The 15,790-nt window shown below is 46.3% G+C and overlaps 2 protein-coding genes across 2 annotated transcripts in view; one reads left to right on the top strand and one right to left on the bottom strand.

Moving 5' to 3' along the window:
* The window catches only part of CDNF (cerebral dopamine neurotrophic factor), a 185,005-nt gene extending 172,039 nt beyond the window's left edge, over nucleotides 1-12,966 (bottom strand). Inside the window, exon 1 of the mRNA XM_085652935.1 lies at nucleotides 12,855-12,966. Coding sequence (XP_085509061.1) covers nucleotides 12,855-12,939 — 85 coding nt within the window. The 5' untranslated portion in view covers nucleotides 12,940-12,966. The remainder of the gene's footprint in view (nucleotides 1-12,854) is intronic.
* Nucleotides 12,967-13,361: 395 nt separating this feature from the next.
* HSPA14 (heat shock protein family A (Hsp70) member 14) overlaps nucleotides 13,362-15,790 on the top strand; it is a 209,650-nt gene continuing 207,221 nt past the window's right edge. Inside the window, exon 1 of the mRNA XM_085652930.1 lies at nucleotides 13,362-13,516. Within this exon, the coding sequence (XP_085509056.1) occupies nucleotides 13,460-13,516 (57 nt within the window). The 5' untranslated portion in view covers nucleotides 13,362-13,459. The remainder of the gene's footprint in view (nucleotides 13,517-15,790) is intronic.

Raw genomic sequence — 15,790 nt, 5'->3', positions numbered from 1 at the left:
TGAATCCTGCTGCTTTGATGCCTATTCCAAATATTGATAATGAAGACTGTGAAGACCATGACTGTCTTGATGTAACTGAACCTTGCACCAAACAGAGACCTGACATTGTTGATGAACCTCTGCCTGAATCAGATGAAATCCTTTTTGTAGACGGTTCATGCTTAAAGGACAATGCGGGTTATTTGTAGGCCTGGGCTAAAAATCCGTTCCGCTCGCGGAAATTGCGATAATTTGACATTTTCACGTTCCGCGGAGAGCGCGAAAATATCAAAATCTCCGCAATCCGCATTTTACCGGAAATTTTTTACTTGCTCGCGCTGTAAAATAATACATTCTCGCGTGCGCGCGATCGCCTTACCTGAATCCCCGTATTCGCCGACAAGTTTTCCCGATCCGGTCGCGTTCTCCACGAGATGTTGGATTGTTGGTAGCCATTTGCGCTGTCTCCCGACAGTTCGCGCCCGCAGTAACGTCATTCGTCGCGCGATCACGTCTTTCTTCTCGCGATCATGCACCGTGAGACAAGTGAAAACAAGATGGCCGCGCCCGCGAGCAACCGCATGGGTAAGTTGGCGAGCTGCGACCACGCAGAAAATACCGCGAACGGGCGGGAAAAAAACTTCCGCATCTTCACGATATTTCCGCGTGTTTGCGGAGATTTTTAACATTTTCGCGATCATTTGCTAAAGTGAATTTCGCAAATTCCGCCCACCCCTAGTTATTTGAGGGCAGCATTTGCTGTCTGTACTATTACTGATGTTGTGGAAGCTGCTTGTTTACAGGGAGTACACTCCGCACAGGTAGCTGTAATCATTCCTTGACATGTGCATGCCTGATCTCGGATCAGATCCGAGTCACCATCTACACCGAAAGTCAATATGGGTTCGGACACAGAGGGGGTTCCTAATGTCATCAGGATCTCCCATCAGCAATGGGGAATATGTGAGACAATTGTTGGAAGCTTTACAATGACCAAAAGAAATAGCAGTGGTCAAGTGCATTGCCCATGGGGAGGACTTTGAAACACTGGGCAATAAGTACGCCGATGAAGTTGCACTTTTCTGTGCTGAACAAGGGTGCCTTTTCAATGGGGAATATACAGGAGAGAGCACAGAGAGAACTGAGCTCGGTATGTTGTTAGCCATAGCGGACACTTGGGATGAGGTCAAGCGTCTGCAGGGAGAAGTGTCTGCTCAGGAAGAAGCGGATTGGAGTAAAGCAGGTTGTGACAAGTGAAATGATGGCATTTGGGTTCCAACCGATGGTCAAGCAGTGTTGCCAGATGATTTATTGAGCCCAATGGCGAGGCAGAATCATGGAGCAGTTCATATTAGAAGAGATGCCATGGTGCAAGTGTTCAGGCAGACGTGGTTTAATCCACGGTTTGTGCGTTTGCTGAAGCAGTGTGTCAGAGATGTGTTACTTGTCAACAGATAAATGCTGGGAAGAAGACTGTGGTTGAATTGAGTCACATTGGGAGATCTGGGGGTCCCTTCAATAGGATCCAGCTTGAATTCATTGCGATGCCTAGGTGCAATCGATTGAGGTACATTTTGGTGGTGGTGTGTTTTCTCACAGGGGGTGGAAGCATATCCAACAAGAAGGTGTGATTGTCTCACAGTAGTGAAGCGGTTACTCAGAGAGTTGATTCCACATTTCGGATTTCCAGCTTCTTTGGAGTCGGATAGAGGAACGCATTTCCACAGCAAGATTATGAAGCTAATTGTACTGCCTTACAAGTTTATCAGGAATTGCACTGTAGCTACAGTCAAGCACAATTCACAACTACATATAGTACTTTTGGCATGATTTAATGTTTGAAGGACGAAGTAATGGTAGTCAGGGTGATTGAGTAAATCACTACATCGCCCTGACGGACATCCCGTCCCCCAAATCTAGAGATGTGCGTTGGCCCACGTATATCTCTTAACATTGGCAGGAACCACAAAAAAAAGCTATTCGACCACCCACTTGAAATTGGGCAGAAAGTCGGATGGCTAAACTCCATCAGCCCGTACTCCGTTGGTTCTTTGGAGGAGTATGTCAGTGATGGAGCTGCAGTATGCTCCACTGCGACATACTTTTGGTCCACCCACCTCTAAATCGGGCTGCAAACTGTGAGTTCTGCAGAGAGAGTACTCTGTTGCGTAAGTGAGTGAGTACTGAATTTGGGGAAATTTCAAGATACGCTGACATAGTATGGGTCCACTTTTCTGCACCAGAAGATTCCTGTTCAAAAGGGGGAGTATATGCACAGTTTGCCTAATAACGTTACAGCGCAGCTAACAAGTCTAGACTTTCAACATGAACTCAAAATACACCAAACACGTTCCGAATATTTTTTCATGGTCCAGGTAAACAGAGGGACTTACAGATCATGTTGCACATAAAGAAAGCCATTTGTCTCATAGCCTAAAATCACCTTGTGCCTCTTCAACAACAGGTGGAGGAAGAGCTCCAGAATACTGTGAATTAGGACACCAGTGTCAGGTCCAGCTCCTTGGATATCCACCTTTCTGCACCAGAAGATTCCTGTTCAATAGGGGGAGTACATGCGCACAGTTTGCCTAGTAACGTCACAGTGCAGCTAACAAGTCTAGACTTTCAACATGAACTCAAAACACCCAATACCGAACACGTTCCGAATATTTTTTCATGGTCCAGGTAAACAGAGGGACTTACAGATCATGTTGCACATAAAGAAAGCCATTTGTCTTATAGCCTAGAATCACAGTGTCTCTTCAACAACAGGTGGAGAAAGAGCTCCAAAATACTGTGGATTAGGACACCAGTATCAGGTCAAACTCCTTGGATATCCACAAAATATCCATTGGTGTGGACATGAGGGGTCCCCCTTACAGCAATTTTAAGAGAATGACACCTTGGGCCACACCTAAATGAGAAGGATTAGTTCCCTACAGGACACTACCAATTTCTACAAACTATACCCATAGAAGGACTAACATCTCTTCTATCTAGATAAACAGCATAGTACATAACAGTCTTTTTACACATATGGGGCGGTATAAGTACAAGTGACTTGGCTTTGAATGTTGTCAATCAATCAATCAGGGTTTTATAGAGCACGCTACTCACCTGTGAGGGTCTCAAGGTGCTGGGGGGGTTGCAGCTCCGGTTCAGTCGAAGAGCCAGGTCTTGAGGTTCTTCTTGAAGGTGTGCAGGGTAGGGGCTAAAGTTTTCCAGGAAAACTCAGGGAATAACATCAGCAAAAAATTACTTTTCTTTTTGACTGGTATCAAGAATAATAAAACCGATATTCCTCAAAATATGCCCTGTCCGAAAAGGCCAGACTGATCATAATTGCTGACAAGTGGGAAGTACACTAAAAAGCTGTGTTTTTTGTTCACATATTCTCCCATTGTGGCATGCTGCTGGAATTGGAGAAAATATCCTCTCTCCATAAACCTCCAGTTGCAAGCAATATTTCAGAATTTAGGGCCTTTTTACGACCGACTAACACTGCAGACGGATGAAGACCACCTGACAAGTAGTTGCCGCTTCCACTCGCCATATCATAATGAGACTGCAATGTAAGCGGTCGGAGACATGCCTTTTACTATTGTGGCTTGTGCTGCCGCCCGGAAAAGGACAGCAGCACAAGCCGCAGTAAAAAAAAGGCATGTTTGCAAACATCCATGCACCGTGTGCCAGGCACCATGTGGTGCCTGGCACATGATGCATGGATGTTGGGGGGCACCACATGTGCCCCCCTGGCCACATAGCGGTGGCCCATGGGGGACGGGAGCCCTGCTAGGGGTCCCCAAAGCCCCTATTAATGGCGATGGGACTGCCATGCAAAGCCTGTGGGAACTGGACATCATAATCTCCATGGCGGTGCCTGCACAGGCACTGTCTTCATTGTGGGGATTACTGTCAGGAAAATTTCCTCACTCATGTCAGATACGGCTTTCCCGGGTAGTACGCCCTGACAACCAGACTTCGGAAGAACAACTGTTGATTTATTTCCAAACAGCAACATAACTTACACAAAGGAACAGCAAAGATATGCTACCACAAATAAGCCCTCCAAGAGTCTACTATCCACATTTCCTTACATTCCACCTCAGGAGATCACATGTGCTGAAAACATGCACATGCTACGACATACACCTTAGGCACACACAAACACAAGAATACCACAAGCACACTGATGCTACTGCACAAAGTCTAGAGCACTTTTGCCAGGCCTTGCGCCCAATGCCAAAACTCAACATTCTCTATGCCTTGACAGTCTTGAGAGACAAAATTTCAGGCCATAACCAGACACTTGACTGGAGCAGCACAAAATCCTTAAATTGCCTCAACAAGAACCTTGTAACTTTTTTTTGTTCATGTGCCCGCTGAACGACAATTGGGATATATCGTTTTACATGAATGTTGTTTCATCGTTAGGTCTTAGCTGAAAGTTGACGAAGGCCTGCTACTTCTAAAATAATACAGTGGGATTTGGGTCAGCCCCCTTGCTCTTGTCGATCTTAGTTCAATGCTCCTGAAACAAAGTTTTCTTCAGTATTATGTATTTGTCCGGGCCTTGGAGGATTGCTGCTTATTGTAGTTTTGATTGGGTGTTATATCCTTCTACTGCTGTCATTAGGGGGATAATTTTCATTTGTGTTTTAGAAGTTCATGGCAGCAGGCTTCCAAGCTCAGATGTGTGGTTGTAACCAAACTTTTCAGTTCTTCAAACTTCTGTGAGCTTGGATTGTGTTCCATAATGTAAATTACTCGGGCCGCATCTCAATCCACCGTTCTTTTGCACACCATGCCACCTTACTTTGGACCCATCTATGTGCAAATCATTCTTGACCCTGCTCCAGTGGAAACAGCCCAGCCCGAACTACCAAGCCAGGTCCTCCCTGAACTAGAACAGAAGCAAACCAGGTCCAGTTTGGGCCTACTTAGGGCTTCTCAGCCAGGTATAGATTGGTTCAATTAACAAAGTGGGCACTGAACTCATGTCCCATTTAGGTGGCACACTAAAGTATACAAAAAAGTGATGGATGGAATGCTTGAATAAATCTCAGCCACTGATAATTTCTCAGGCCCATCCCAATTCACCATTCTTTTGCACACCATGCCACCTCAGGTTGGACCGAGCTATATGCAAATCAGTCTTGACTCCAATGGGAACAGGGAAGCCTGAACTACCAAGCTGCCCTAATTGTGACGGGAATGCCCAGACGTTTGTCCTGTGCTCCCTGTGCCACTGGACCTAAGCTTAACCTGGCTGATGAGCCAGAAGTAGGGCAAAACCAGTCCTGGCTTGCTTGTTTTCCGGTTCACGGAAGGCCTGGCCAGGCAGTTCAGGCTGGAATGTTCTCATTGGAGAAGGGTAAAGAATGATTTGCATATGGCTAAGTCCAAACTGAGTTGGCATGGTGGGCGAAAAACGATGTATTAGGATGTGAGCCAAGCGATCGCCAGTGGCTGAGATTAATTCAAGAATTTCATCCATCACTTTGTTTTTTGATGCCATTTTACTGCTAGCGTGCCTTACTTGGGGGAAGATGAGTCTTGCTTAGATTTATTGAGGGTACAGCAGTATCCTACAGTGCCGAACTTTTCAAAATGCTGTGTTTTAAAATAGTACCGATTCCTGCTTGGTATGAATCAAAGTTAAAGCGGGCGTTAGCTGTGCCTGTGCAAAACCAGAGATTTGAACAAGCCCATATTTCCTTTAGGCGTTGACCAGCTCATTTGCAATGTCGGTGGAACCAGGAGCGATCATTCTGTAAATGCATGAGCGAAACTGGGATGGGTGCACTTTCATTTCGGTATGAGGTGAAAAGCACAGATAAAGGAGTTTTACACAGTGATTAGTGTTGAAGTGTATTTCATGTTGCAATAATGGGTGAGGATGCAGGAAAACGGAGACATTGTTCTCCACATCTGTCCGCCCCAAATCGTTCCTCTTGCTTTTCTCCTGCCAAAAGGAGCAAGAGTGGCGATAAGTTAGAAAGAATTAAAAGGTTTATCATAGAGACATTATTTTTCCTTAAAAAAGAAAGGGATCAAAAGCATTTCTAATCAGTAGTCCATGTACTCTGACCTATTCCAGTCAGTGTATCTGATAATGCTTGTTCCTCTGCACCTGAGCAAAGGGAAAGTATACCTCAAAGGAGTTATTGCCAGAGCTGTTGACCCATGTTAGGGGGAACATGGGATTTGCCACGGAGGAGGTTGAAGAGTCCTTCACAGACCTGGTGTTAAGGCAATTGAAAAAACCTAAGTGTTGGATTGCATAGCTATGAGTATATGATATATTTGTACTGAATGAATAGAAGGGCCAGAAATGGATTAACCTTCCAAGATTCATGGCAAAATTATATCTTCGATAAGCCACTGGCAATTACTCAGGCCGCATCCCAATCACTCTGGTGAATCTTGGCACACACGCAGCCAGAACACCATCACACTGCAGACTAAGAAGTGTAGAAAAGAGAAAGAGACAAGACAGTGGCATTTTCCTTCTATGCACCCAGAATTTGGAACAACAGCTCTCTATCCATCAGGGCTGTCCAAGGTCGCTCCCCTGGTTGTATAGTGTTATCATGTGCAGAAGTTCAGTGAGTTTCGTTGGAATAGATCGGTCGGTCAGAACCATGGCCTCAGACAACACACTTATTAAACATTAGTTGACTGTTCTAGCACTAGGAGGCCTCCAGGTAGCTAGGCGCTATATAAGACCTATTGAATAGAATGTACAAGAGGTAAAGAATAACTGGTGTGGTAGTCTTGAAGGCAGACATGGTATAACCACTGTTATTCAATAGCAATTAGATACACTGGGATTTGTCAAATATTGCTGTTTATTCTGTGTTTTTGTATTATGTCAAAGATCTATTTTTGGCTTTGGTAGTTTCGTGTTCCCAGCCCCAAAAACACACGGGACACCAGCAGCTGTGTAACACGTCTTTATTACATTGTGTTCCGGTGCGAACTGAACCTTCCCCCCAAGCTCCTCCTCTTCCCTTTCCTGCGATGCCTGACCTTGGGATGCATTCAGGACAGGCATGGCGACACGACATGGCCCCCTTTTTGTATTTTGAACGTTCAATGTTTCTCTCAGAGTTCTTCGATGAATCGGGTGGGTTTTCGAATGGCTCTTCATGGTCGGCTGGTTCGTGGTTGGCTAGAGAGGTGCCCCTCTCTCAAATCACAGGCCTCCGACACTCTTCTGGGTTCTTCATGACTGCTCTCTTCTTGACTTGACACGTCTGTGTCCCAGTCAGGTTTCCGAGCCTGAGCGTATGCTGTCGTATCACACTTTTTGAAATGTGACACGTTTCTGGTTGTTCGCTTGACTCCGGACTCAGCAGTTATCATGGCCCCTTTCCTTCTTGTTACTTGTAACGGATGAGCATGGTAGCGGCTATACGCTTTGGTTTTCCTTTCTTGTCTCACCAGCACGCAGTCTCCTTCGCGGATGTCAGATGTCTTGGCATGTCTGAAGTGGTCAACTCGTGGTCTGAGGTCGTGATTCTGGATTGTGTGACAACATCTGCGGTCGGTATCCAGATGCATGGAATTCGCCCGAGCATAAGAGTGGCGGGACATTAATTTGTAGTGCTGTGTGGCGTGGTCCTGTATGCCCGTAGAACTTTAGTTAATGCTGGCTGAATGTCACGATGAGCTAGTTCAGCTTGTTGCATTGTCTTTTTTATGGTGGCCATAAATCGTTCCACCATCCCGTGGGCCTCGGGCCACAGGGGAGTAATCTTTTGGTGCTTGAAATTCAGGTGTCTCGCGAATTCTGCAAATCCCTGTCCGTTAAAAGGTGGTCCGTTATCCGTCTTCACCACCGTGGGGATTCCCCATGTAGCGAATGCTTCGTCAATGACAGGTATGACAGTGGTCACTTTGGTAGAGGAAATTTGGTGAGTGATGGGGAATCGGGAGTATTCATCCATGATGACGATGATGTACTTTCCCGATTTCAGCAGGCCAAAGAAGTTGACGGCTACTTGTTGCCATACACTGTCTGGGAGGTCTGACATCTGCAGGGGGGCATGTGATTCTTCTCGTCCTACCAATTGACAGTGTGGGCAGTCTTGAAGTGTGGTCTCTACCATCTGGTCAAGGGAATGGAACCAGATGCGCTCTTGCAGCGCTTTCTTCATGGCTACCACCCCTCGGTGTCCTTCGGGTGCCAGGTTGACAATTCCTTGTCTCAATTGGTGAGGGATGACAATCCTCCGATCTCTTAGTAGCAAACCATTAGCACTGATGGAGAGTTCATCCTTGATATGCTTGAATGCCATGAGTTTCTGAGTGTTGATAGTGTCACTCGTCTTTGGCTCTTCCAGGTGTCTCCACGAATCGGTGCGGACACGATGCATGAGGTTTTGGAGCGTGGGTCTTTAGCAGAAGCTTCAATGCTGGCTTCTAATGGAATGGCAGGTGGGCAGGCTTGTCAATGACGAAGTAGAGATATTCTTCGGCTACAGAGTGTCGCACTCGCGTTAGAGCTTGTGGATGCCGCGATATGTAATCCGCCTTCCCCGGTTTGTGAATTATGGTATATGTATAGTCTTGCAAACGGATTCTCCATCGTTTGATCCGCGGAGGCATCTTCACCGGGGGGTTCCCAAAGATGGTTGTCAGAGCTTGGTGATCAGTGACGAGTGTGAAGTGCTTGCCATATACGAAGAGGTGAAAATGCTTGCACGCCAACACAACTGCCAGGCTTTATTTTTCCGGTTGGGAATATGCTTTTTCCGTGTCAGTGAGGCTGCGACTGACGTATGCAACGATGTGGCATTGTTTGTCTTTGTATTGCGCCAGAATCGCACCTAGTCCAACGGGACTGGCGTATACCGTGATTTCTGTCTTCCGTTTGGGGTTGAAATACGCTAAGTTGATGGCTGAACTCACAGCTGTCTTGATTTTGTTGAAAGCTTGTTCACACTTGGCTGACCACTGGAGGCTTTGCCCTTGTTGAGTCAGTTCTCGTAGCGGGTAACTGATGGTTGAGTAGTCTTTGATGTAACGGACGCAGTAACTAGCCATACTCAGGAACGAGCGGACGTCGCTGATATCATGTGGCTGTGAAGTGTGCGATAGTGCTTATACTTTTTCGAGGTCAGGTCTCATGCCCTCTTTTGAGAAAATGTGGCCGTAAAATTTGAGAGTTGACTTATGAACTCACATTTATCTTGGTTGAGTGTGAGATTGGCGTTGATGAGGGTGTGACACACTCGGTCTAGCGCTTTGTCGTGATCTTTCTGGGTCTCTCCAAAAAACAAGATGTCGTCACTGTACTTGAATGAATTTGGGATGTATTGTATTACTCGCCGGATAGCCTCCTGAAAAATCTCGGCGGCTGATGAGATCTCGAAGTTGAGGCGCTTATATCTGAAAAGCCCTTGGTGTGTGGTGAATGTAGTGATGTATCTCGATTTTTCATGCAACTCAAGTTGGTGGTATCCCTTGTTGAGGCCCAGATTCGAGAAGACCGTCGCTCCATTCAGGCGTGTGATCATGTCGCTGATGTGGGGTCCTGGGTGCCGATCCCTTTCAATGCCTGTGTTCGGAGCTCGCATATCCACACACAGGCGTACCTTGTTGTCCTAACCTCTCTTGGGCACGACTACTACTGGCGACACCCATGGAGTGGGTCCGGTTGATCTTTCTATGAAGTCCGCCTTTAGTAGGTCTTGAAGTTCATCATCTACCGCTTGCTGTAGGTGGAATGGCACCTTCCTGTGATGCTGTGCGACTGGTTTTACTTGCTCGTTCATATGCAGCTTGACCTTGAAGTGAGCTAGCTTCCCTAGGCCACTGAACAGCTTCGGGAACTTGTTGACAATGTCTGGCAAGTCGTCCACTTTGTACAGGATCTCGACTAGCTTCAGGCATTCCGCTGTTGGTAAACTGAGAAGGAACTCTGCTGCTTCAGGGCATTCAATCACATGGATTTGCGCTCAAATTTGCCTGTCTTTGAATGTCAGCGTTGTACGAAATTGTCCGAGACATGGCAATGGTTCTCTGGACATCCATGTGAAGACTTGTACTGCGGCTGGCTCCAGTTTCGGTTTTGGATTCATACTCTGGTACTCGGTGGCACAAATGTAGTTGAGTGATGTGCCTGTATCTAGAACAAACTTGGCGGAATGGCTTCCCATTCGGATGTGTAGCCACGAATACTTCTTCAGTCTGTCTGGGTCTGCCACCATGCACACATATTCATCACTGTCTTGTGATATGGGAGTGAGGGAGGACGACTCTCTGGACGTTGACCGCTAGGATCGGTATGAGCTGTGCGACTGGACCTTGACGAACATGTTGAGCAGTCTCTTCGTCCTTGTACAGCCCTCACGTGGTGGCGTGACCCTGTGTTTTGCTTGGTCTGTCTCATTTCCGTGCGACGGGTTTGGCAAGCAGCCTCAAAATGGTTGTCTTTCCCACATTGGTGGCATTGTTGAGCAATGCCTGGACACTGACCCGTGTGAGGATAGTCTTGACCACACCGGTAACACTGTGGTGGTTGTCTCTGAGAGTGACTGCTCTTGGGCCCGCTGCGGGGTGACTTTGTGCGAGGTGACCTTGTAAATCTTCTTGACTTGTGACGGTCCGGACGGCGCCTCGGGTCTGTGTGAGATTGTACACGGAGAGCTTGTTCTTTTTTCTCAGTTTTGCTGGCCTCCATCTTTTTCGCATGCTTTTCTGCTTGGTCATTGATACGGGTGAGTTCTTCTATCTCGTCGAGGGAGTAGTTCTTCTTTAGCAGTCGGCGGCGTAGTGATTCGGATTGACACCCTTCAATAATAGGTAGGCAAAGTGCGTCTTCTGTGTTGAAGTTGTCAAACTCGCATTAGCGAGCTAGTTGCTTGAGGCGGGAGATAAAATCGCCCATGGGCTCATCTCGCTCCTGAGACAGAAGGTTGAATGTGTACCGCTCGTAATCTAGGTTCCGCTTGTGAAGGAACTTCTTATTTAGAGCTTCTCTCACATCCTCATAAGACGCAGCATTAGCTGGAGGTAATTCTTTAATAACGTGTCCAACGTCTTTGCCTACTAGATTTCGTAGGGCTATGAGTTGTTGGTTAGAGTCACAGACTTGCGACCCCTTCATGAAGTCTTCAAAATCCTCAAGCCAGCTCTTCCACTTGGGGCCCATACTGTTTCCAGATGTCAGTGTTAAGGGCTCGGGAGGATGCAGGTACGATACCCCCATGAGTATAGGTCCGGGCTGTGAGGCAGTTTGTGCAGGGCCAGGCACCGCCTGTTGCAAGGAGTCGGGGTCTGACATGGTGGGGCACAAATGTGGCTCTGGCAGGCCTCAGTGACGTCTATGGGTCTTGGTATCGCTTTTGGTGGGCTCTAGGGAGTTTTTGTATGTGTCACCTGACTCTAAGATGGCCGCCGCATTTGGACTAAGCTTAATCAATGCAGCATGCCTGACTCCAAAATGGCTGCCAAAATGACTCCTGCATGTTCTCTTCAAAGTGTATTTTGTTTTGGCTTACCCCTGGCTTCGTGTGATGTCCCTTTGTGTGGACTGCAGTTCTATCCCTGAGTTTCAGGTTCTTGGATGTGTCTCCCGGTCGCAGGCCGCATTAGCATGCTGGGCTGTCACTTGCGTGCTCTCCGGCAGCATAGATGCTCCGCTCTTCACTCGCGGCAGCGTGCGCTACGTCCGTTAATCTTTTATATGGCGGGAAGTTGAGGGGGGCGACTCCGCATCCCACCCTCGTCGCCAGATTTTGTGTTCCCAGCCCCAAAAACACACAGGACACCGGCAGCCATGTAACACGTCTTTATTACATCGTGTACCGGCGCGAACTGAACTTTCCCCCCATACTCCTCCTCTTCCCTTTCCTGCCATGTCTGACCTTGGGATGCATTCAGGACAGGCATGGCGATACGACAAGTAGTGTACCTAATTAAGTAATGACTGCGACGAGGGACAGAGGGGATGTGGGCTGAGAAATCAAGGTTCGAGCCTCGGGTGAGTCCACATCCTGTGATTCTGGGCAAATCACTTAATCTCTTCGTGCCTACCCAAAAAAAACACGTGTCCTTGTGTAACGCAACCGGTGCTCAGGTAAAGCGCTCCATGCTATATAAATCTGCAAAAAAAACAACAACAAATAACAAGAGCGGTAATGACCCTATTACTTTCCTATAGTCTTCATTATGCTCAGTTCATCCAGTCCTCCTCCCAGCCATTATGACTCACCCAACCTCCTTGGTACAAGCTCTTGTTAAAGCTGTGGGTTACTCAAAGTACAGCCTACGTCTTCTTCTCTGGCTGTCCGAGTCCTTTTAACAGTGGTATGTATCTTGGGTTCCGAGGCGGTAGCCTCTTTACTCCACAGTCATTGTAAATTTTTTAGTCACAGTTTTGGTTTTCTTATTGATCTGTGACACTGTCACAGGTGAAGTTGGTTCACATGGTCAGCGCGGTGAAGTACTCTGGGAAGCTAACCTATTTATAGTACCCAACTGAGGGTGTGTGGAATTAAGATTTTCATTTCCTGTTTTGTTTCCGGTACTGAAAATTACGATATTCTTCTTTCAGTAATGAGTTGGACGAGACTAAGAGCTATAAACGTTATTTACAACGTGCAGACTCCTTTGCATTATTTATAATTCCTGTTGATTTGTAAAGGTGTTTATGATTTGTAATGTATGATTATACGAGCTACACGGACGCATGCAAACAAATCACTGCACAAAAGCACATGCGGGCGCAGGTCACTTCAACGTGAACTATGAACTGGGTCACGGTCCAATCTTCTTCCATTGATGAGCATTGCAGTATAAGACTCCCATGCGGTTAGTGTGGAAGGGGTACTTCTACACAAAGCAAGCAGCACAGATCCGCTCACCTTCACAATCTAACGCCTGACAACCCCCGGCCGGGAAACAACAAAGGAACAACAGACCAAGCATGACTGACCCTACACTCGCCATTACAGCACTTCAGTTAGACTCGGAAAACGAACGACATAAACGACAGACTAGCGACAATCCATATTTTTTCTGTCTTTGGCCCACGTAGTGGCCATACTGTGATGGGAAATGTTATTAAAAGACGCAACAACGGTCTTTTCTATTTCTATGGCGATGTCATACTAATAAAAGGTAGTCTATTGGTTGCAACTCCTGACTTGTGGTTGGCCACATTTGTGTTCTCGGTTTTAATTGGTTGGGAAAAAAATACATTATTGTATGTGCACCTTATTTTATCCATCAGTAAATAACATTAAAAAATGAATCAAACTGCAAAAAGCATGTTCGCATTCATGACCGCATCTCTAAATCACTTGTGCAGTTCCAGTCATCTAATATTTGCTACGCTTGTACTGACGTGAATCGGAAAAAATTGTGATGCCCGTCGCCTAGCCGGCATTCAGAGTCGCTTCTGCCTGACTTGTCCTTTCTTTATTTCACAGTATGTGCCGGTTTGATCGGCTGTGATCCCGGCATCGGCATGGCGGCAATTGGGGTTCATCTTGGCTGTACATGTGCCTGTGTGGCAGTATATAAGGTAGGACGCGTTCCACAGACTTTTATGTGTGTCTTCTGGAGTGATTATACTTGCGCCTTCAGTGCAGGTGATTTCGTGCATCTGTCGGCTCAAGCGGCAGCTGCCATGTTCTCCTCACCAATTTTAAGTTCAGTTACTGTAAGCTTTTCAGAAGCTGCTCAGAACAAGCATTTGCAATGCAATAGGTCTCACATTTACGCGAGTTTGAGCTATTGACATTACAAATAATAATGCCTTTTTATTTTAAGCATAAATAAAAGGCATTGTTATTTACAATGTCAATACCTGAAACTCTCGTAACTGCGAGACCTATTGCATTGCAAATGCTTGTTATCTTTATGTTGTCGGTGTCTAGCTGTTATGGATACAGCCGCTGAGCTGAAGGGTGACAGGAAATGCGAAAGGGCACTAGAGCCGTGAGCAGTCAACTGTTACGGATATTCTTAATTTTGTGCCTGGAGGAAAAGGCACACGTGCCTTCTGAGGCAGTAATTGGCAGATAAGCAAAGAACACTGCCAAACAACACACACGTTCATTGAAACGTCAAAGTGTGTTTGGGGCGATCGCATTTGTTTAAAGACAGTTTGCCGATGCTTGTTTGATAGCAGTCGCTATGCGGGATAAACACAGGCCTTAGGTCTCCTTAGATGACATCACTTCAGCACATACAGGAAACTCCATGCCATTACTGCACACCACATTCCAGCCCACACATTTCCTGTGAAGGGGCATACCTTTAAATCTCGCCCAAAAAGAGACAATGTGGAAACAGCTCTCCTTCGTAAAAAAAAAACATGAATTCAATTTAGTAACTGTTGTGGTTCGAAGCTGGATAAAGAACTAGAGCAGGAAGCAAACTCACATTAAGATCAAGTTTAATGTTTAAGGAATACATCCTACACAAGTTGCCTACTCACTAAAAGCCGTGTAAACATGCAATTTCTAAGATTCACCTGCCTATTTAAAAATGTTGTCACTTTCAGCCATTTCCGAACTTATTTCCCAATTGAAATGTGGAAAATATAGACGTGGTGTCTAAAAAATATAACAACAACAAATTATTATAAGGGCATAAAACCACTTATTGTGATGTCATTTCCTGCGATGCGATTGTGATTTGCATATGATAATTAGTCCCCCCGACTATACGTGTGCTCTGGGCTGAACATTAAATATAAACAAACTAAAACGTTCAACGGAGCAGCTGTTCTACGACCACGTGCTTAAAGTATCCAAACATTAAACTCGAAAAGGGCGCCGCGATTCCGAAAACACTACGGGATCGCACAAAGGCGCTATACAGACGCACGTAGTGACATAAAACGAATGATTCCTATCGTAAATCTTGGAATGCTGGCACTCCCCTCCCGCCGCTGTGAACCATGTACACAAAGTGCTGTGCTTTACCCTAAGCTGTAAATCGCCCTGGCGAGGCCCCTTTCTATCTGAGCTTCACGAAGCTACTTTAAGACACCGCAGGAAGGGGGTGGCAAATGGTGTGCACTTTCACGGCCGCTTTGATGTCCTCAGTGGCCGCGCGGCTCACTGAGGACATCAAAGCAGCCGTGAAAGTGATCAGGCAGTGCTTTTCAGGCTGCCAAATGGTGCGCGCGCCCGGCGCACATGCACTGTATTTGGAGGCCTGAAAAGCACTCGTTTGCACTTCCAGATCCCCCTTTAACAAAAGCTCTCGCGAGAGCAGCGCTAAAGCGCTGTCTCAGGCGAGACCTAAAAAGTGAATCCAAATTTTATGCATAATTCTAGGCTCCTTGTCTTTAATAAAATCGCAATTTTATATTAATTCATTCTATAAGAATCGTCATTCTCTGTCGTGACTGTGCTGCCACATGTTCATAAAGCAGCTGCTTTAGCTTAACATTCACCCATGCTAGCAGTAAAAAAAAAAAACATTTGAGCAAGAACTTGGCTCTCTACACAAAGTGTTTTAGAATCAGGACAGGAATCGTCTTCATACTACAGGGTCCGAACCCTGATGGGTTGTTCCAGGAGCATTTGGTCACTGGCTGTCATTTGGCAGTGCCTATAGTCTCACACAAAATGGCCCCTCCATGTGGGCTTGCCTACAGCCCACAGAGTCTGTGCGAGTTTACTGACTCCTCATTCTCCTCTACATATGTGCAGATGTGAGACGTAAGAGTTTATTTACCCTGGGTCTATTTATAGGACATTGCGTGCATGTGTCATCGAGCTGGTGGAGGTGTAATATGGCCCTGAACGAGGCCCTAAAGTTTTGAAGCATGGTCAGTTATACC

This window comes from Triturus cristatus, chromosome 4_1 (assembly GCF_964204655.1).
Source record: "Triturus cristatus chromosome 4_1, aTriCri1.1, whole genome shotgun sequence".
Lineage (NCBI taxonomy): Eukaryota > Metazoa > Chordata > Amphibia > Caudata > Salamandridae > Triturus > Triturus cristatus.
This window is presented reverse-complemented; position numbering and strand designations above follow the sequence as displayed.